The sequence below is a fragment of the Nematolebias whitei genome, chromosome 15, assembly GCF_014905685.2.
Source record: "Nematolebias whitei isolate Nwh7 chromosome 15, NemWhi1, whole genome shotgun sequence".
NCBI classification, from domain to species: domain Eukaryota; kingdom Metazoa; phylum Chordata; class Actinopteri; order Cyprinodontiformes; family Rivulidae; genus Nematolebias; species Nematolebias whitei.
The window spans coordinates 8,958,969-8,979,931 of NC_056512.1; the positions used below are offsets into that span (position 1 = coordinate 8,958,969).

At 41.8% G+C, this 20,963-nt stretch overlaps 1 protein-coding gene across 2 annotated transcripts in view; it reads left to right on the forward strand.

Moving 5' to 3' along the window:
• Positions 1–9,543: 9,543 nt before the first annotated feature.
• Positions 9,544–20,963, forward strand: part of copz2 (COPI coat complex subunit zeta 2) — a 66,853-nt gene continuing 55,433 nt past the window's right edge. For both annotated transcript variants that reach the window (XM_037689369.1, XM_037689370.1), the window contains exons 1-2: positions 9,544–9,571; positions 17,848–17,916. In XM_037689369.1, coding sequence (XP_037545297.1) covers positions 9,554–9,571; positions 17,848–17,916 — 87 coding nt within the window. In that variant the 5' untranslated portion in view covers positions 9,544–9,553. The remainder of the gene's footprint in view (positions 9,572–17,847; positions 17,917–20,963) is intronic.

A 20,963-nucleotide genomic window follows, 5' to 3' on the forward strand; every position in this document is an offset into this window, starting at 1 on the left:
GGGAGCTCCAACGAATCCCTTTCTGAGTCGTCGGACCTGTCTATGGGTAAGACACCATAGGTTTGAGGTCCTTGGTCGACGTCATCGGTTGAGAAAAGAGCTATGGCCTGTGTTGGTTTTGTGAACCATACTGGCCCAGTTTCTTGACTCGGTACCAGGTTATCTGGGAGTCCTCCCAGAAATGGAATGCCTAGTTCAAAATCATGAAAATCAGTGGAAATCAACCATCCTAGCATAGTGTTTTTTGGGATCATCACCTCATCCGTGCCTGTGTTACACACAGCAACAGATGTGGTCCTGGAGTCAAGGCTCACTTGGTTCGTGGCTTCCACGGACAGTCCCAAGTTGAAAAACGCAGGAGAAGGTTGAAAATATGCCTGTTTATGGCTAATAGCTTGTCCAGCTACGATGTGGATTCGCACCATTAGGTTAATCACCTGAGGTGGTACTGTGGTGGTTTGGTTGCTAGCAACCTGGCAGGCCTCTGGAATGGTCTGCCCAGCCTTAAGGTTTGCTGTGTCTGGCACAGGAGGATCCTTTGTGGCTGGATTTAGGGACCACAGCACCTTGTTGATGGTGTCCACGTGGACACCCATCCTTACCAAAATGTCAGAGCTTATGTAGGTTGCATGTGGTAAGTTTTGGATCACGAGAAACGGGTGAACCAGTTCTCGTTGGTTCCAGTTCAGTTTTAGGTTAATGACTCCTTCAGCGGTCATTACCTCTGAACTATTGGGAACTAATGGAAAGCGGAAAGCTTTTTTAATTAGTCCTAGACCCACGTGTTTGTGATCCAAGGTTTCATAGAAAGCTCGGTTAATTGCTGATTTATCTGTCCACAGAGACAGAACAGCATCGTTGGTGTGGGACCCTTGGATCTCTACACCCTTAACTACCAGTGGTAGGTAGTGTTTGGTGGACTCTGACTGCTCCAGCTCACAAAGGAGGCTGTCTTGTTAGGTCAGAGTTTGGACCACCGGGTGGGTCTCTTTGGTTTCACATGATTTCAAAGGAATACTCACCGGGCTCGTGTCCTCGGCTGAGGAGTCCTTTGTGCCCTCCGCGGTTCCTGCTGTCAGGCAGTCTGTGTTACACTCCGGAGGCATTTCTATTGGCAGTGGTTTGCTCACCTTGGCCCACATTGTCTGATCACCATAATCTATAATCACGTCGAAGCGATTTATAAAATCCTGGCCAACCAAAAATGGGAATGAGTCAACACTGGACACGTGTACCGGGTGGTATAGTGTCATTCTGCCAATCTGCATGTGAACCATTGCTATAGCTGTCAGGGTTGTCTTCTTCTCTGAGAGACCCTACATTTCTATAGCACATTCTGTGAGAGGTATTACCCTGTTAACACTGCTAGCGGCTGTCCTCAGCTCCTCGAACAGTTTAGCTGTTATAATTGTTATGTCCGCCCCACCGTCCAGTAGTGCTTCTTGTGTGAGGACACCTTCGAGCGTTACTGACAGGTATGCCTTCTTGGCGACCCCCCTTCTGGTAAAGTTACACAGAAACCTCTTAGGTTTTTTCTGACGTTTCTTCACACGTTCAGCTTTGTCTGTGTAATCTTGGTTTGTCTGAACCGTCAGCACAGCAGTAGCTGTTTCTGAGTGTTCAGCTTGCGATGACTCGTCATCGTTTGTGTGTGAGTTTACCCCCCTTTCTTCCGATGAGGGGTTGTTGGAGGCCACAACAACAATGTCTTGGTGGGTTCCACCGACATCTGTGACGTTGTCATCCGCGCCCTCAGCTATAGTAGCGATTACATCACTACACAGTGCTCCAGGTTGGTTTCTCGTGTCAGTGTGTTTCAAAGTTTCTAACAACCTGCGTCGTTTCTCTGTCTCTTCTGAGCTCAGAGGTGTAGGGCTTTGTTTCTGGAACCTTTGTGATTTTTTCATCTCGGGTCGTTTTGTCCGAGGTAGAGGAGGGATAGGTACGTCATTTGGGGGTTCCTTTTCGGACTTCCCCTGATAATATGGGTCACCTTGGTTCCCATATCTTTTCGTCCTATGCACACCCCACTTAAGATAATCACGTTCATCCTCTGAAAGAGGAGCTTTTTTGTCCTAGCGTGCACCTTCATGACGCGGTTTGTTAGTTTGAAAAGACTGCTTTTTCTCGCCTTTCTTAGGAGGAGGAGGTGATACACGCCGTCCTTCCAGTTCTAGCGAGTGGGGTTTAACCTTTACACCAGGAAACACCTCTATGGGCGTCTTAACATGAGAACATGCCTCAAACACATTCACAGCACACTGTTTAATCTCATTGATAGATTTTTCTTTGAAATTAGCCATCATCTGTACTGACGTTTTAATGTCAGTGTGGAGATTTTTGCTGAAAACAAATTTAAAACCTTCTTCTTCCTCCATTCCGGTTTCATTTCTGTAACCAAAATAAGCCTGGAAGATTCTTTTGTAATAAACCTTTGGATGTTCATGCTTCCCTTGCGTGACCTTGTCTGCAGCTGGGAAGCCACCAGGCCCCGTGTAGAGGTCGTATTCCCTGATCAAAGCTTCACACAGAAGGTTGTAATCCCTTCTCGTGGCATCAGGTTGACGCTCGATGAAGGTGAACACCTCTCTGTCCGAAGTTAGCCTTATCAGACTGATTTTATCTTCAACCGTAGCATTTGGATAACCACTCAGTCTGAAATCCAGATCATTTAGATATGCCTTTGTACCAGTTGACCCCATTGGGCCAGGTACAAAGCGTTGTACATATTTTGAGAGTTTTTGAAGTTCATCTATTGAAAGAGGAAGTCTCAACGGTCTCTCTTGCCTGCTTGGTAGAGGAGACCTGATCAGGTCTGTCCCTGCTGCTTTAGGTAAGGGTGGAGGTGTGTGTGATGTAAGGAGATTTGGGTCTGGAGCCCAGTGTGTCCCCACATTCTGTCCATGCCTCTCACCATATTTCCGTTTGCATGGTAAAGTTGAGTTTTAAGCGCGTCTATCTCAGATTTGCATCCGCTCAGAGCATTTGATGCTTGCTGCAACTGTTGTTGTAGAGCATCGTTGTCTGAACACAACTTTCGGTACTTGACCTCCCTTTCCTTCATCTTCTCCTCATATGAGTGAGCTCCTCATGTGCACTGGTCTCTTCATCAAGTTTAGACTGTGCCATAAATTTGAGATACTCCTCTCTGTCTTCTGCATATGCTTTAGACAGCACGTCATTTTGTTCAACCTGTTGATCCAATTTATCTTTGAGAAGCAGAGAAATTTTTGCTAACCGTTCAAGGCTCAGCTTTTTATTCTCTGTCACCGTGGCATTTTGTGCTAAACTTTTCAGTACCGTAGCTTTCTGAATTTCATCCATCTCTTCTAATGGTGTACCAATTACTGGGGTCGTTAAAATATTTAAAGCTCTCTGAATTATGTCAACCTGTTGATTTTCATCATCTGACTCATAGGAGCTCAAGGGGTCATTGCTTTCCTCCTTTTTTTCCATTATCTCTTTATTTATTTTATTTAAATAAATAGACAGGAAGATGTTGTGTTTTTAGGTGCTAAAATAAATCAGAAAGGTTTCCTTTTCTGTTATATTTATTTATATTTGGTGTTTTAGCAATTAAACGTGTATTTTCCTTTCAGCAATTGAGTAAACTGATCTACTCTGTGATTATCTAGACTGTATCTATCAAAAGTTCTTAATTTTTCATTTTGCACCTTCATGAGGATTTATCAGTGAATGAAAAATTTCCTAGTAAACGCCTTCTCTGGGCATAAATACTTTAATCACTTTTTAAATGTAAGATAACAGTATAAATCAGCTTGAGGAACGTTTATTAACTCAAAAATGCTTCTGACAGAAAAAAAAAAAACGTTTAATTTCACCAAAATATCCTAAACACGAAGTGAAACTGTGATTTCGAGTTTCCAACAGGAGGTGGCAGTGTAACCTTATTTATTTTAACCTGTCACTGTTAGTGACGTCCAGTAGGAGTCGCGATGACTTCCTGTGGCTTTGGTGACATCCGGTCTTTAGCCGTTAGCTTTAGAATTAGCATCGGCGAAACTCGGTCAAATCAACATTTTCTGAACAGATTTAAAGCTCAAACGTGGCAAAGTTTCAGCGATTAGGCTTTTAATAATTGGATCAGCGGTTCAGAGCCAACTTTAAAGCGTTTTTCAACTTTAAACAACAGATTGAAATTCACTATGAAGACGAGCTTCATTTCCGGGTCACGTGACTGAATCAACCAATGATCAGAGACAGCAACGGGGTGGGTTTTACAACCTGACATCAGAGGAAGTGACGACAGACACGTCACTCGTCTCTCCAGTGAATCAGAGCGTTTCAAACAATGGTTTTCAACCAATCACACATCATCATTTCAGCTAGCGTGTTAGCATTAGCTTGAACATTCCGGTCAACTTTTTGTCCATTAATACTGTCAAAATGCACTATTTTACTGCTACTAATGTAACGAACAGCTCTTAACAGTGATCTGAGACGGCGCTCAGCTTTTAAAACAGCTTTCATCCATTTAAAACGACTCGTTCGAACGAATCAGAACCGAGCGACAGAACCGGATCTGAACAGAACCCCCTTCTGATAAAAGTTTAAACAGAATCAAACATTTCACCACAACATAACAGCTTCAGTTATACCACAGATGTACAAATTTCAGCTTTAATATGAACACATTGACGTTATTTTCAGCTCTAAAAACACCACAACTGAAAAACATATCACTGTATTTTCTCTGAACCCCACAGCTGCAAAACGCTGCGTTTCACAGTCGAACAGAAATCTGCACTTTTAAGCTAATTTCAGTTAAGATCAGATATGCCAACATGATAAATTCAAGTGTTACAGAATAGCACAGTCCATTTCATGAACCCGTTACGGGCCACCAGTTGTAATGAGAGATAATATGGGTCTGATATTATCCATAATTTAAACGGATTCTTTCATTTTTCTGGACTGAGTAATATCGTGCCTTGAATGATTAAATGTGGACGGAAACGTGTTTTATCTTTGACCCACCACAACAGTGAGCCGTTTAATTAAAAACGATTTAAAACAACATCACACATTTACATTAATTGGCAGATTGATTACAATTAACACAGCTTAATTAATGAGCTTTACAATGAGAAATCATACGGCCATGATTTCTCACTTGTAACTGAAATACAACAGACATTTCTGAAAATATCTGGATTAATTACTGGCAGATATAAGAGTTTTAAAGATGGGGAAATGAAGTTTAAATGGAGAGAGATGGGTGAGGGAATGTGTCTGTATAACCAGAAACAACACGCTCCTTTAGACGCAGCTTAACCCACGGTACACTCGCAGTTGAAGATAGACTCTTTTACCTTTGCAGACGATAGTTTCGGCTTCGGTATAGAGTTTTCTTTCAACTCTTTTCAGCGTCTCCGTAAGAACAGCTGTGACCTCAGGAGTCGTGAGATCATCACAGAACAGACTTCCTCATTGTTCAGAGCGTTCGTCGGGTAGAGCCACAGCGAGACGTCGTGGCATCGACGGACTCTTGTCACTCCATTAGAAACTGCTCGGAACTTCTGTTCCTCGGAACTTCTCATTCGAGGTTCTCCCTGGAACTCTTGTTCTGCTCTGGAACGTTGTTCTGCTGGAACTCTTGTTCTGCTTGGAACTAGGAAGTGTCGACCCTTTTAAAGAGGTCACTTCCGGTTCCTCTGAGAACTTCCTGATTGGTTGAACGAACCAACCGGGGTGTGGTTTTAGTGACGTCAGAGGGTCATTACATGTCAAGGAGACAGAGTAGATGTTTTAAGAACAGACAGAAAGATGTTTTGAAGAAACAGAGACATTTAGGAGCCAGTCTTCCTTCTATCTGTCTGAGAGAGTTAATCAAGATGTTTGAATAAAATTACTTTAACACCATAACCTTCATAAAGTTGGTATTTACTGCAGGACTGTTAAATTACATTAGCTATATATTATTAGTTTAGCGTTTGGTAATCATGGGTCAAGTTGAGATGAGACTCTTTCAAGACAGAACAAGAAATAAGAATTATTACCAAGAATATATCAGCATCAATAAACTGTAGAACAGTAACAAAAACTCTTATTAAACTATCACAGGTACATTGAGATGGAGCTGGAAGTTATTCTTCATGCCAGTTGTCTTCATCTGATCTTTTGTAAAAATATGTCAATTTATTTTCCATTAACATTTTTCTCCACAGGACTGAGTTAATGTTCTTGTCTGTGAGTTTCTTCTGTCCTGCTTATGTATTTTTTTGTTCTAATTGTTCCCTCAGGTTGTTCATCTCTGTTCCCTGACTGCCTGTTGATCCATCCTCCTGGTCCTGTTGATCCTGGATCATCAGTTCCTGACATGTCCCTGTCCTCTTAGGACACATTTTCATCTTTCCCTCATCTCACTCGCCTCATTTCTGTTTCTTCCTCAGTCTCTGAAATTACAACGTCACTGTTAGAATGAAGATTATTGTTCAATAAAAAATATGGCATGTCGTATTTAACACTGTTCGTACCAAAGTTTATTTTAGAACAACATGTGTGATCACTGGTCAGGTCACTGGTCAGATCACTGGTCAGTGGAAGTTCTGCTGTTCTTCTCATCTGGTTCTGGTCCATGAACAACTTGTTGAACTTCCTTCAGTCTCACGTCCTCACTGTGTCTCTCTGAACTGTCCTCTCTCTAAATGTGCCTGTAGAGTGACATTAGTTTTTTTCTTGCACATTTCTTTGACAGTTAAACATTTTGAGCCCTGATTGAAAATGTTTGTGCAAATTAAATTTACAGCTCTCACTTTGTGTTGTTGTGATGATGATGATGGTGATGGTGCTGCTGCTGACTTGAGATGATGTCATTAATAAACAGTATAAATGGCAGTAAAAGTACTTTATTAAAGCTTGTTTTACATGCTACATATTTTATAATAAATTGTTTGGAAATTTATTTTTGCACAATTAACAATGCCAAGATGACCGCACTCAGAGCAGTTGCAGCTTCACAGGCTGCCGGTACCATCCCAGTTTTTAGAAGTTTTGATATTGACTCTGTTGTCTGGGACCTTGTGTACATAATTTCTCTCCACCACATGTACCACATGAGATGCGAATGACAATAAAGAAACTCTGACTCTGACTAACACTTATTTTGTCATCTGTTATGATTTTACAGTTTCATTTAAATTAACATTTTAATCAATGAATTACAATTTTACAATAGTTGTCAGGCTACAAGCACAATCACCTCAGTTATCAGGTACTTGGTTGCCATAAAAAAACAACAAATACAACAATTATATTCAGTCTGTCTTGTAAATGAGTCCTCGTGGCTCAATGGGACGAACCTGTTTAAATAAAGGTTGAATTAATATCTTCTATAGAAATCAAGAATTCATCCAGATGTTCTAAGGTAAGCTGGAGCAGATCTGAACTGCTGCATGGAGGACAAGGTGGAGCATTCTCATGCAGAGAACATCAGAAATAACTTTATAACAGGAGTTACTCTGATCTTTTAAATGTGTGTAACGTTATAAAACACTGACATGGCTATATTGATCATTGTATTACATATTAAAAAAAATTCTAACAAATATGTGTTTGCAGACTCGTTCCCTTCTAAAATTTAATGATAAATGTATCTGCCGCGTCTCAAAATGCTTTGATAAAATGCATAGTCTGTGAAATAATCAGTAATCAGTTCGTTACTGCTCAATAATTACTGAAAGACGTCAGGTAAAGTAAGAAAAGTCGATTTTTGTGTTATGTTGCGCCAGCAGCTGCTCAAACTGACTGACAGCGATGAGCTGTTTGGAACTATTGAGAGCTGCATGAACCACGTGACCGCGTATCGGCGAGTTCAAAGCGTGTCGCAACTCTCTCTTTATAGGGCTCTGGGGCTCTGGGGTGGGCACCCCGCTTGTATAATGTTAGAGGAAACACTGATATATCAATGTAATAGCCATGTAGCCTGATGTAAAAACATTTTGCTAGCAAATGTCAAACACTGTGACGTTTTAATTATTGTTATAAAACGTCAGCAAAAAGCTAACGTATTATTAAAAAAAAAAAAAAAAAAATATATATATTTTTATATATATATATATATATATATATATATATATAGGATCAACCACGAGAATCAACTCATTTAAAATTAAAACACAATTATACACAAATACAAACACGCTAGCATAAATGTTTAGCTGTTTAACTGGACCGTTCAAGATTGGTAGCAAATTCTCTATTAGCAGTTACACAAATCTTTTTGATCAATATTACCAAAATGTGCAAACATACCTTTATCTTGGCTCTTTTTCTCTTCCTCTTTCTTTTCTCTGCCCCTGAAGGATATGTCCTTTTTTGTGACATCCATCTATCCACCCATCCATCCATCCATTCAACCATCCATCCATCCATCCATCCATCCATCCACCCACTCATCCATCCATCAACCAACCATCCATCCATCCATCCATCCATCCACCCATAAATCCATTCAACCATCCATACACTCATCCATCCATGCATCCACACACCCACTCATCCATCCATCCACGCATCCATCCATCCACCCACCTATCCATCCATCATGCACCCATCCATCCAGCCAATCATATGAAGCTTAACATTTTGGATTAACTTTTTCTACACTTGGTCCCAATGCTTTACATGAGCGTGCATGAGTAGATCAATGAGCGAGCAGATTGCACCAGCTGCAGCTCGTGGGACGTTGAATTGTGCGTGTGTGGTCACTGATTGTTGGGAGGTTCAATGCGCGCGTGGAGTGTTTTGTCGTAAATCTGATGGGACTTGGTTTGATCGTATCTCAGGAAGTTAAACTGGAGAGGTTTTATTCGCTCATTGCAACCATGGCGATTTGAGCAAGATGGGGATGGTGACGTCATCTGCAAAATTATAACTTCTAATATCTGATAATGAAAGCTGCACAAATGACGGATTTAATGGCACAAACCAGCACAAGAAGCACTTAAAAAAGCGACCAGTTTTGTTTGTTTTGGAGCAAGATGGGGAGATGATGACCTCTATGACCCTAAAAAAATAATGATTAATATCTCAGAAATCAAAGCAGCACAAACAAATATTTTAACAGCACAAACCAGCACAAACTGACCACTATTGTAATTGTATTGTATTTGCCTTTTTTTTTTTACGTGGGTGGGTGTCAGCTTCACCCAGCTGATTTCCAAGGGCCCGTCTACTTTTATTGTGAAAGGCAGAAAGGCGGAAAAGGCGTGTCAGTGCGCGTTCTGCTGGAGGTTTGGCTGCGAGAGCGTGCCGGACTGTTGCCAGATATAGGAAAAATGAACTTTTTGGGGGGGATATGGACTCGATGGCTATATAAAGTACCTTTTTAAAAGCACAAGTATATGTTAATTTTTGCACTTATATGCACATAAAAAAGTTCACTCAGTACATACGATAGCTTGGGTCAAAATTCGATCACTGTAACTCGACAGTAATATATTTCGTGATTTTTTCTCTGGCAACAGCAGTGCCCAGTGTGACAGCTCAGAGTAGTCCACGTCAACAGAGTGAGCTCGGATCGGCAGCAGACATGGACTCCACGAACCTGGTGAGATTCTTCTCGGTTCGCTCGGACTCACAATCCGGTCCTTGGTCTTGCGGGTGAGGGGCACTGGTTTGTTGCACTGCAGGGGTGGAATAATGTTTTTCTCAGAATCGTGCTGGGTATTCCGGGGTTGTCGGTGGTGGACATTAACGGGGGATAGCTGGAGGAGGGCAGGCGGGGGAGTGGAGGGGCCACGGCGGCATTAACAGGACTTTGAAGAGGATCATGGCGGTGGGGGTGCGTCCGACTGTGGACGCGCAAGCCGGATCAGATCAGTGTTTGTGATGCGTTCAAAGCCTGACTTAAGTAGTTATTTTTTCTGCCTGTTGGTGTAAAAATAGCAGCATGCGTGTCGTCGGGACGAGTTTTTCTGTGGACCTGTAGATCCACGGCTGTTGTCCGACCCTCAGACCAGCACAGATGCGGTTCTGTTGCACAGATCCGGTGTGTTTTCACCCAGGTCTGGGACCTTCAGGACCTGCGTGATGAGCAGACATGTAGTGACGTGGACAGCGTGGTGGGTGCCACGTCCACGGCTCTGCCTCAGCTGCCTGCTCCACAACATTTGACTTTTACATTATTTTTCAGTTCCTATGGGTGGGAGAAGTAGAACACCATAAACAAGTAAATGACTGTGTTTGAACACGGAGTTGTTAAAATTTTAATGTATATTTTATTTAAAAATTAAAACTTTTCTCCTTGAATAAAGACAAGTGGTCTAAGTTAAACAGATTTTCTTTCTCATTGCCTCATATCATGATGCAGGGTCTAGGTAGGGACACTAACATTTTTATAAAATTTCAGATTCAGTGAGTTAAATAATGGCTGTGTTGTTTTCAATAAATAATATTAGATGGAAAATAATTTAAGGTTTATATCTGAAGGTGAATTCAAAATGCTTGATAAATCTGCTCTCTCTGACAGGAGCAGAAACATTTTTTTTCCCCACAGGGTCATTGTATAGGTGAGAACCCCAGTTGTTGATCTCCAGGAAGCCCCCCCCCCCCCCCACACACACACACATTGACAGCATGCTGTAGAAATCTGATTTGTGTTATTACAACACTATGACATTCACTGAGATAACAGATGCACTGTCACAATAAATGTGCTGCCATGCTCATGAGCAGCTAAAACGCAGCAGAAAGGCGAAGTTTCTCTTCAACATTGTGAACAGGGCCTAGTGTCCAGTTAGGTTACATTTCAAACCTTACAGGACTCAGAAAGAGGCTGGTCCATCTCAAGGGTAGGACGCCCAATCTCAAACTGAACCATGTGGGTTTGCAGTTCAGTGGAAAGTTCAGACTTTTATTTTGGAGAAACCAAACAACCTCTGATCCATGACCCAGCACAGGAGAGCCAGCTCCTCAGGACAACACTCAGCTGTGTACCTACACCTCCTTGGGGAACCAAAATGTTCATGTTTTGGACAGATGAGACAGGTGCTTTGAGAGGCTGTGTGAAGGAAGCCATTCATGTTGAGCAGGCAATAAACACTTTAAACAGAGGAAGAGGGCTCAGATTTTAACTTTCAGAAATGTACAATGCAGCATTTCATTTGATTCCCAGTTAGTTTCACTCCAGTTCACATCTTCATGCATGCTTCATTGTGACCAAAACAACATCTCTTGTTAACCAGGCGAACAAGGAGCCTCACGGTGAATCTGTGGATTTACTGCATGAACGGAGCATCTCGTGTGGATTGAAGCTTGGAGCTCCACACTCCGGTTTTAAACTGAGAGAGCTTCCCATATGGGAAGTGAAATGTCGTCATCTTTAGAATATAAAACGTTTTCTTTTTTTTGAGGTGGGGGGGTGGGGGGGTGATTTGGCCCAGTGAGAAAGTTTATCGTGTGATGGAGAAGGAGAACAGCATCTTCAGGATGTTATCCATCATTTGATCAACGGTAGAGTCACGCCGTTCATTAAGCAGCCCCCACATGCAGACCTCTCTGTCCAGGAGAGTTAGCAGTTCCACTGCAAATATTGGATTTCAGAGAGTAATGTTGGTTCTCTTCAGCCAATACTCCCAGCGTGACTGTGGCCAGACTGGTTCCTGAGCAGTTCAAAGTGTGGCAGCATTAACCACCTCCACTTCACATCTCTGGCCAACAATTGTTGCCACAAACCTGGAGTGAAATAACAATTTCTGCCCAGACTTTGATTTGTAAACAATTACACAATTTTAGTTTAAAATAATTTTAGTGTAAAACTCACAATGGAAGAAATTAATGATTATATTCCTGCAGCTGTTAGACTGGAAACGGGGAATGCCCTCCAGATTGTGGGGGAGTCAGGTGGAGGCTTCAGGTGGAGGAGTTCCAGTATCTGGACATCTTGCTCACAAATGATAGCTAGGTGGAGTGGGAGATGGATCGAAGGATTGTGACCCTCCGGTCAGGAAAGAGCTGAGTCGAATTGCAAAGCTCATGATTTACTGGTCTGTCTACGCTCTGACTCTCACCTGTGGTTATGAGGTTTGGGGCATGACTGAAAGAACTAAGTCCTGGATAGAAGCAGCTGAAATGAGCTTCCAGTGAGTGTTTCCAGGCTCAACTTTAGACATGGGGTGAGGATCTCTGTGATCTGGGGGGGACCTCCTTTGCAAAAGAAGTCAGTTGAGGTGGTTCAAGCATCTAATTGGGATGTGTTGTGGACACTTCCCTTTAGAGGCTTTCTGGGCACATCTCACAGGGATTGTGTATCTTCTCTGCCCTGGGAACTCCTCAGGGTGTATATTTGTGTGTGTGTGTGTGTGTGTGCGTGTGTGTGTGTGTGTGTATTAAACTGATATCTAATACTGACATTGTTCTAAGTTTCTGGTCCAAGTTCTGTGATACACTCAGACTGTGAATCTTTGCTAGTCAGTGCATAACAGAACTTTGTCCCGGGACTGAAACCTCTTCATTGGGACAGATCCATGGATTGAGTATATCAGGTGTGTGTGTGTGTGTGTGTGTGAGTGTGTGTGTGTGTGTAGGAGTAACACATTTGTATTCAGTCATTGGTTTATTTTACCCATAGAAAATTGTAACTGGTAACAGGAAAAGCCATCAATCAGAACCAAAGCTAGGACACAGTTTGTGAGATGAAAGTGTCAAATGGAAACAAAAAGTAACATCTGTCCACAAGTGCATGTTGTGAAAAAAAAAGCGTGTGTGTTACAGAGAGCCCCCAACATTGAAGTTTCATCCACCCCATTCCTTGTGGCTCATGTTATTGGCTGAACATAATAATAATAACAATAATAATGTCATCACAATGTCATCACTGTATGTTTCCAGACAATGGTGAAATTAGTCCCCGCATTTAACCCATTCACCACCAGGTGGTGCAGTGGGCAGCTATTGAAAGTGCAGGGGGGGGGGGGATTTTGGGGATGAGGTGTGCTGTCCAGAGACACCACAATGTGTGCAGTGACTGGGGATCGAACCTGGGGCTTTCGGGTCCCAAACATGAGCACAACTCTAAATAATAAGGGAGTAATAAGAATATAAGAAGGGAATAATGTTTTTTTAGATACAAAAAAGATTAATGAAGAATATACTCAACCATAGGCATCGCAACCATTATATGTGAAGGGGACAAGTCCCCCCCACATTAAAAAAACATTCATTTGGACCCCCCCACTTTTACTATAAAACATTAGTTCAGGTGGCGCAGTTTCTTTCTTCATGAACAAATCCATTCCACTTGATTAATAGGAGAATACTCAGGCCACTAAAACTCCAGGTTTTCCTGGTTACCTCCAACTCTCCACCGTCGCTTCCTGCCTCCTGCCTCGGCAGAAAACGTGCACAGGTGAAGGAGGTGGTGGTACCTGTGTTACTCGCTCGCCAGTTTAGCAGCTTTGTGCGAGCAGTTGTTGACCAGGGGGTTGATCATAAACATATATTCATGTTAAGAGGATGCTTGAGAGAAGCGCATCTTGTCTTAGCAGTAACTGTGACGCTGTAAGACGCTGCAGGTGTAAGAGACGTGGTGTGTTCAGGTGCATTAAAGTTGAAATGTCTTTAAAACCCCACACCTTATTGTCCTCAAGCTTCATGAGAAACATCATGATCAAATCATTTAGATGAGTAGTGTTGAACACAAGTAAAAAAAGTCCAGTGGTGATGTTTTTTATTTCTCTATAAAGACAAATAGTGCTGAACGCTGAGACGCTCTGTATTAAAGTGTATTAAAGTTAAAATGTCTTTAAAACCCACAGCTGAATTTACACAAACTTGGTGAGAAACATGTTTTAAATGTGTGGAATTAAAGGAAATCTAGGTGAAATGCTGCTTTTTTGTTCACTAATGAACACTTTTTTTTACGTGCGCACACATGCACGCGCGCAGACACACCTACACACATTGTGTCCCCCCCACACTACGGATGCTTCTGATGCCCTTGTACTCAACACATCATTATTGCTAAAACTCAGTGTAGAACTTAAATTTACAAATATTTAGTATAAACTATAAACACCTGAAAGTGACTCTCTCACAGAGAGAGAGTTTGAGGACAAAATTAAACAGAGACATGTTGGTACTCTAATCTGAGACATAAATATTTGTCTTTTATCATTATTGTTTAATAATAAGACATAAAGTTGCAGACGCTGCCTGCTCTCTCGCCATGAGAGACACTCAGGTTGAGCGTGCTCCCGCATGCATGCTCTCTCTCGGGCCAAGAGTTTAGTTATACGATAAGTTGTACTTGTCTGTACGCTGACGGTGCTCCCAACGCATTAGCATTTAACACAAAGTTGGATTTTAGATACAAAGTCCAGGGAGGTCGGGTCGCGGTGCGGCACAAGGGGGTGGTGTTGATGGTGTATCAATTCTGGTATCTCTCCTGGTTGCAGTTAATTTGTCATGTGCAAACACATTCGTTTAATGCGTAGACGTTTAATAATTTACGTTATTACCTTCATGGGGGTGGTCACGTGGTTCCATTAGGGTAGCGAGGTGTCCTCCTTGGCAAATACAGTAACACAGGAAATAAGTGGTGCTCTCACCTGCAATCTGTCTGTAGGTTGGGAACACTGCTCTGTGCTCTCCATGTATCAAACAGCACAACCCATCCTGCTCTGCTCTGATTGGATAAAACTGTGGCTGTGGCTCTCTTTATTGGTTGAAAGCAGCATCATTTTAATCCCTGTATTGTAGATAAGAATAATGACTAGCGTGTTTCTCATCAATATGGTGGGACTCTAATCATAGAGGTACAATAAGGAAGGATTTAGTCCTCATGAACTTTACTGAGAAGCTCAAGCTGTCCATTCTGGGTTACATCAGCATTTATGAACAAGTGCATGGAGAATTTCAAAGACAGTGGTATGGACAGTTGTATGGTATCTGCAATTTACCATTTTGCTTCACCATGAACAAGGTATAGGAAATTTAACCTAGTAACAACTTGGCATCTTACATTAGCATATTTTAGCTCCACAAGCTCAATAATAAAGATGAATGAAAACGACTGTTCAGAATCAGAATCAACTTTACTGTCATTGCACAGAGCACAATGCACATTTCAGCACAGCCCATTCAAAGAACCACAAACAAACAAACAGACACAGACTTGGGTAGACGGGGTGACTGAGGCAGCAGCCTCTGAGAGGCACACCTTTTTCGTTAGATTAAAGAAAGGGGAACACGAAGGAAGAGGAGGTTAAAAAAAAATCAATCTCATGCTGTGTCACTGCAGAGTGTCTTGCTTACACAACATCTAGGAGAAATTGAGATAGTCAACATTCCAAGGCCATCACAGGGGGAGCCAGATTCCAGATTCAGATATCAGCATTTGTTTTGGGTCAGGCTGAGCAGTTCATTTCCATCTGCCTTTACAGTCTTGCTAGTAAAACTCATGGTGACTCCAATCAGCCAAATTGTGATTACATATGCCAAGTCGAGCTTCCAATTTCTCCAAGATTTATTCCTTCCCACCAGCGAGATTCGCTCACACTGCGTCTGAGTCTGAGTCTTGATCGCATGGCACATTACTTCCATGCCAGGCAGCTTAACAATGGCCAGAATAGCTGCTGACGTTTTGTGAATTTGTCAATAAGACAAGTAACCACCAACTCCCAAAAAGCAGAAATCCTGTTATCATAATCCAATTTTGTATCTTCAGCATCCTCGACCGACAATGCTAGTGTTTCATCGAGGCAAGACGTCGAGGCAAAGTGTTAGCTTACCAAAGCAGTGAAAATGTGGTGCTGCAAGATGCAGCACTACTTAAGGATCCCTGGAACGTGTTTAGCAGGCTTAGCTACTACTTGATTCACAGTCACCTGTTCATCACTGTCCTCTAGTGGGAATTTAGTGCACACTGCATCATTAGATTGGATGGCTTTAACAAGACCACAACAAAATGCATTTTTCCCCCTTTTATTTTTAGATGACTGAAATCCATTGTGATGACAGAGAATTTTACAGGTCCTTCTCAAAAAATTAGCATATTGTGATAAAGGTCATTATTTTCCATAATGTAATGATAAAAATTTAACTTTCATATATTTCAGATTCATTGCACACCAACTGAAATATTTCAGGTCTTTAATTGTTTTAATACTGATGATTATGGTATACAGCTCATGAAAACCCAAAATGCCTGTCCCAAAAAATTAGCATATCATGAAAAGGTTCTCTAAACAAGCTATTAACCTAACCATCTGAATCAACGACGTAACTCTAAACACCTGCAAAAGATTCCTGAGGCTTTTAAAAACTCGCAGCCTTGTTCATTACCCAAAACCACAATCATGGGTAAGACTGCCGACCTGACTGCTGTCCAGAAGGCCATCATTGACACCCTCAAGCAAGAGGGTAAGACACAGAAAGAAATTGCTGAACGAATAGGCTGTTCCCAGAGTGCTGTATCAAGGCACCTCAGTGGGAAGTCTGTGGGAAGGGAAAAGTGTGGCAGAAAACGCTGCACAACGAGAAGAGGTGACCAGACCCTGAGGAGGATTGTGGAGAAGAGCCGATTCTAAACCTTGGGGGACCTGCGGAAGCAGTGGACTGAGTCTGGAGTAGAAACATCCAGAGCCACCGTGCACAGGCGTGTGCAGGAAATGGGCGACAGGTGCCGCATTCCCCAGGTCAAGCCACTTTTGAACCAGAAACAGTGGCAGAAGCGCCTGACCTGGGCTACAGAGAAGCATCACTGGACTGTTGCTCAGTGGTCCAAAGTACTTTTTTCAGATGAAGCAAATTTTGCATGTCATTTGGAAATCAAGGTGCCAGAGTCTGGAGGAAGACTGGGGAGAAGGAAATGCCAAAATGCCAGAAGTCCAGTGTGAAGCACCCACAGTCAGTGATGGTCTGGGGTGCCATGTCAGCTGCTGGTGTTGGTCCACTGTGTTTTATCAAGGGTAGGGTCAATGCAGCTAGCTATCAGGAGATTTTGGAGCACTTCATGCTTCCATCTGCTGAAAAGCTTTATGGAGATGAAGATTTCATTTTTCAGCACGACCTGGCACCTGCTCACAGTGCCAAAACCACTGGTAAATGGTTTACTGACCATGGTATTACTGTGCTCAATTGGCCTGCCAACTCTCCTGACCTGAACCCCATAGAGAACCTGTGGGATATTGTGAAGAGAAAGTTGAGAGGCGCAAGACCCAACACTCTGGATGAGCTTAAGGCCGCTATCGAAGCATCCTGGGCCTCCATAACACCTCAGCAGTGCCACAGGCTGATTGCCTCCATGTCACGCCGCATTGAAGCAGTCATTCATGCAAAAGGATTCCCGACCAAGTATTGAGTGCATAACTGAACATGATTATTTGAAGGTTGGTGTTTTTTGTATTAAAAATACTTGTCTTTCATTGGTGGGATGAAATATGCTAATTTTTTGGGACAGGCATTTTGGGTTTTCATGAGCTGTATGCCATAATCATCAGTATTAAAACAATTAAAGACCTGAAATATTTCAGTTGGTGTGCAATGAATCTGAAATATATGAAAGTTTCATTTTTATCATTACATTATGGAAAATAATGACCTTTATCACAATATGCTAATTTTTTTAGAAGGACCTGTAATCCATGTCTATTTCACTTGATTGTCCACCGGACAATCTTGAGGCGAGATCTGTTTGTCTAAGATGAAAGTAGATTGTCTCGGACAACCAAAAACCGCTTATGTTCACCAATGGTTAGTAAGGTTTAAACCAAAGACTGAAGAAGATGAGAGTAAATGGACTTCTGGCGTTACATCGTAAATGTTTCTGTGAGGTAACTCAACAAAACTTAAGATTTTTTATTGTCTTTTTCTGTGTTGTTGCAGGAACCTTCCCTATACACAGTTAAAGCTGTTTTTATACTTGATAATGATGGAAACAGACTTCTGTCAAAGGTAAGTACATATTTTAGCGTTTTAACTGCAAAACAAGCTAATGTCATAATTTACTTAAAAGAAATAGTGTAGTCATTTTACACTTTATGTTCTGTCAATGTCAATCTAGTTGTGACATCAATCATAGTGCATGGAGTAAAGAGAAATGTATATAAAAAAAAGAAAATGCGTTGACAAGTTGACTACTGACCAGGATGATTCCCTTCGGGACAAGCTCGACCAGGCCCCATGGATGGAGACCCGGTCACCAGGTGCTCGTCGACAAGCCCCTCCCCCAGGCCTGGTTCCAGGGTGGGGCCCCAGTAACCCACGTCTGGGCAAGGGACACTGAGCTCTTTGTTGTTTGTCCATATAAGTCTTCTGAACCGCTCTTTGTCTGACCTATCACCTAGAACCAGTCTTTCTTGGGAGACACTACCAGGGGCAATTACAAGTGCCCCCAACAGCATAGCTCCCAGGATCATTCGGGCACACAAACTCCTCCACAATCCTAACGATTCAAGGAGGCGTAAATAAAATACATTTCATAATTGTAGAAAACCTGTTTCCCCTAACTGGTGCCACATTTGTAAGGAAAATACTTTAGTGGGTTGAGCAACAAATTTGAATATATGAGTTGTGCCTAATCTTTTCTGCCAATGCCAAACAGCTTATTCTGTTTACTGCTGTCTGCTGTTGTTTAATTTAATTCAGTTCAGTTTATTTATATAGTGCCAAGTCACAATAGAAGTAATCTCAGGGCACTGAACAGAAACATTTACAGTATATATAAAAATAATAAGTTAACAGAACCATTCTTATATAAAATAATAATTTAACACTTATTTTTCTGAGGAGCAGACTACTTTGAGTTTAACCATCACAGAACTCTCATCCTGAGCAGCATGAAGGCAACAGTGGAAAGGAAAAACTCCCTCATGAAGAAGAAACCTTTAGCAGAACAAGGCTCAGGACAAGAGCTCATCTGCTTCGACTGGCTGGGTGTGGTATAAGAACAGATACACAATGGCAGGTCAAGAATCACATGTTAAGATAGAAATAGTATAAAATGAAAACTATTCAATTTTAGCAAGTCATTTAAGGAAATTGGGTCAATTTTTCTAGTAGGCTAAGCTTAAGTTTATTGGATTTGATTATTGAAGTTTGACAAAGCATGTTGGCAACTGAACAATTTATTTAACAAGCATGTGACTCAAAGCACATGGAAGAACCCTACACAGCCACAACAGCCTAATACCTCTTCCTTATCCAGTTTACTGCTTGGTCATTCCATTTTAAACTAACATTTGCGATAAGTCAGTTAATATGGTTGTGGTCATTCTGCAACAAAACAGCCCAAGCTCACAAGGTGTTCAATGGTGTTCAAGTCTCAGATTAACTCCGTTTTGTGGGGGTGAGCGTTGACATCTTGGAGGATACAGTTCAGTCCCAGACATTGGAGAGTTGGGATTGACACTGGTTGCAAAATCTCAACGCAGGATTGCTGTGCATTGAGATTCTCCAATGATGACAGGCTTCGATTTTTCAGTGATGGAGATGTCACCCCGCACACTTCCACCAAAGCTATTTTATCAATGCAGCAGTCAGAACAGCGTTCTCCACATCTTTTCCATACTTTGACCCTATGATTCAACTTCCACAGGCAGAATCTGAACTCACTGCTGAACAGAACATTTGTTCACATGTTCAGGTTCCAGTGCACATTCCCGACACCAGCACAAACAAGCCTGAGTGTAAAGGCAATCATTGCAGGTTGTCTGGCAGCCTTATGAGATTTGAGATTGGTTGTGTGCAGTCTCTTCAAGATTCTATGGGTAGATAGCTATCAACCATATTGTCCTGCAAAACATTGACTACAGTTCTGTAGAAAACTGTCTACATGCTGACATTCAAGGATTCAAGGTTTTTTATTGTCATTCACATCACATGTAAGTACATGAGGTGGAATGAAACTATGGTGAAGAAATTATGACATGGTGAGGAAATTATCGTCTTGTGGCATTGTGTTCATGGGGCTCCCACCTCTCCACCTGTATCTGACATCTCCTGTTATAAGGAACTTGGCCTTCAATTTGAAGACTGTTCACTCTAAAGAATGCACCAACTTGGTTTTGAGAGACACCAGCTTGAAGTTGCCCTATTTATATCAGTCAAACATGGCATGCTTCAAGCAGGCACCAACTGACCACTGTAGCAGGGCCCGTGCTCAGATTGTCAGCCCCTGGAGTGCCAGAAGCTCAAGAGTCAATAGTAGAACAAGCTGCTAGGCATTGGCAGAAATTTGGAAAGTTTTTCATGTGTGCAACTCAATATTGCTGCTCAACCCACAAAAGCTCTTGTCCTAACAAATGTGATTCAATTTAAGAAATTATTAACAGGCTTTCCACCAGTATATAATTTATTGTCAAGCAGCATGGTCACAACAACAAAAACACTGACCAAGTACATTTTTTTACTTTTTGTGTTATGTTGTGAACAGTCACAGCACAGCTAGATACTACCTTAAAGCCACAATCAATTAAAATATGAACATTAGCTGTTTTTTTATTTTTGTATATGTGTATTATATCTAATAAAAGTAACAACTAAATATGCACAATTTACTACCAAAAGTCAACAGTACAATTTGTAATAAATGAGTGAAATCAGAGTCAGATATTGTTGCCAACAATTATAAGTCATTGTTTACATTTAGACATCGATAAGTACACTTCAGTCTGTGTGCACAACGGCAATTGTGTAGGTAGAATAATCCCCGGGTGTAACTAGTGTCAGGGAGAGAACAATGGAATCGGAGACGCCAGATCCAAAGTAAAACAGTAAGCTCCTCTCCTTTGGGAGAGGAGAAAATGAAGAACAGAAGCTAAAAGCTGTAGGAACGAGCTGTAGCACAAAGAGCTGACAGAAGTTGAGTGATGTTGGTGCATGGACTCTCACAGTGGATAGTTTATCCATCATCCATCCATCCATCCATCCATCCATCCATCCATCCATCCATCCATCCATCCATCGATCAATCAATCAATCAATCGATCAATCAATCCATC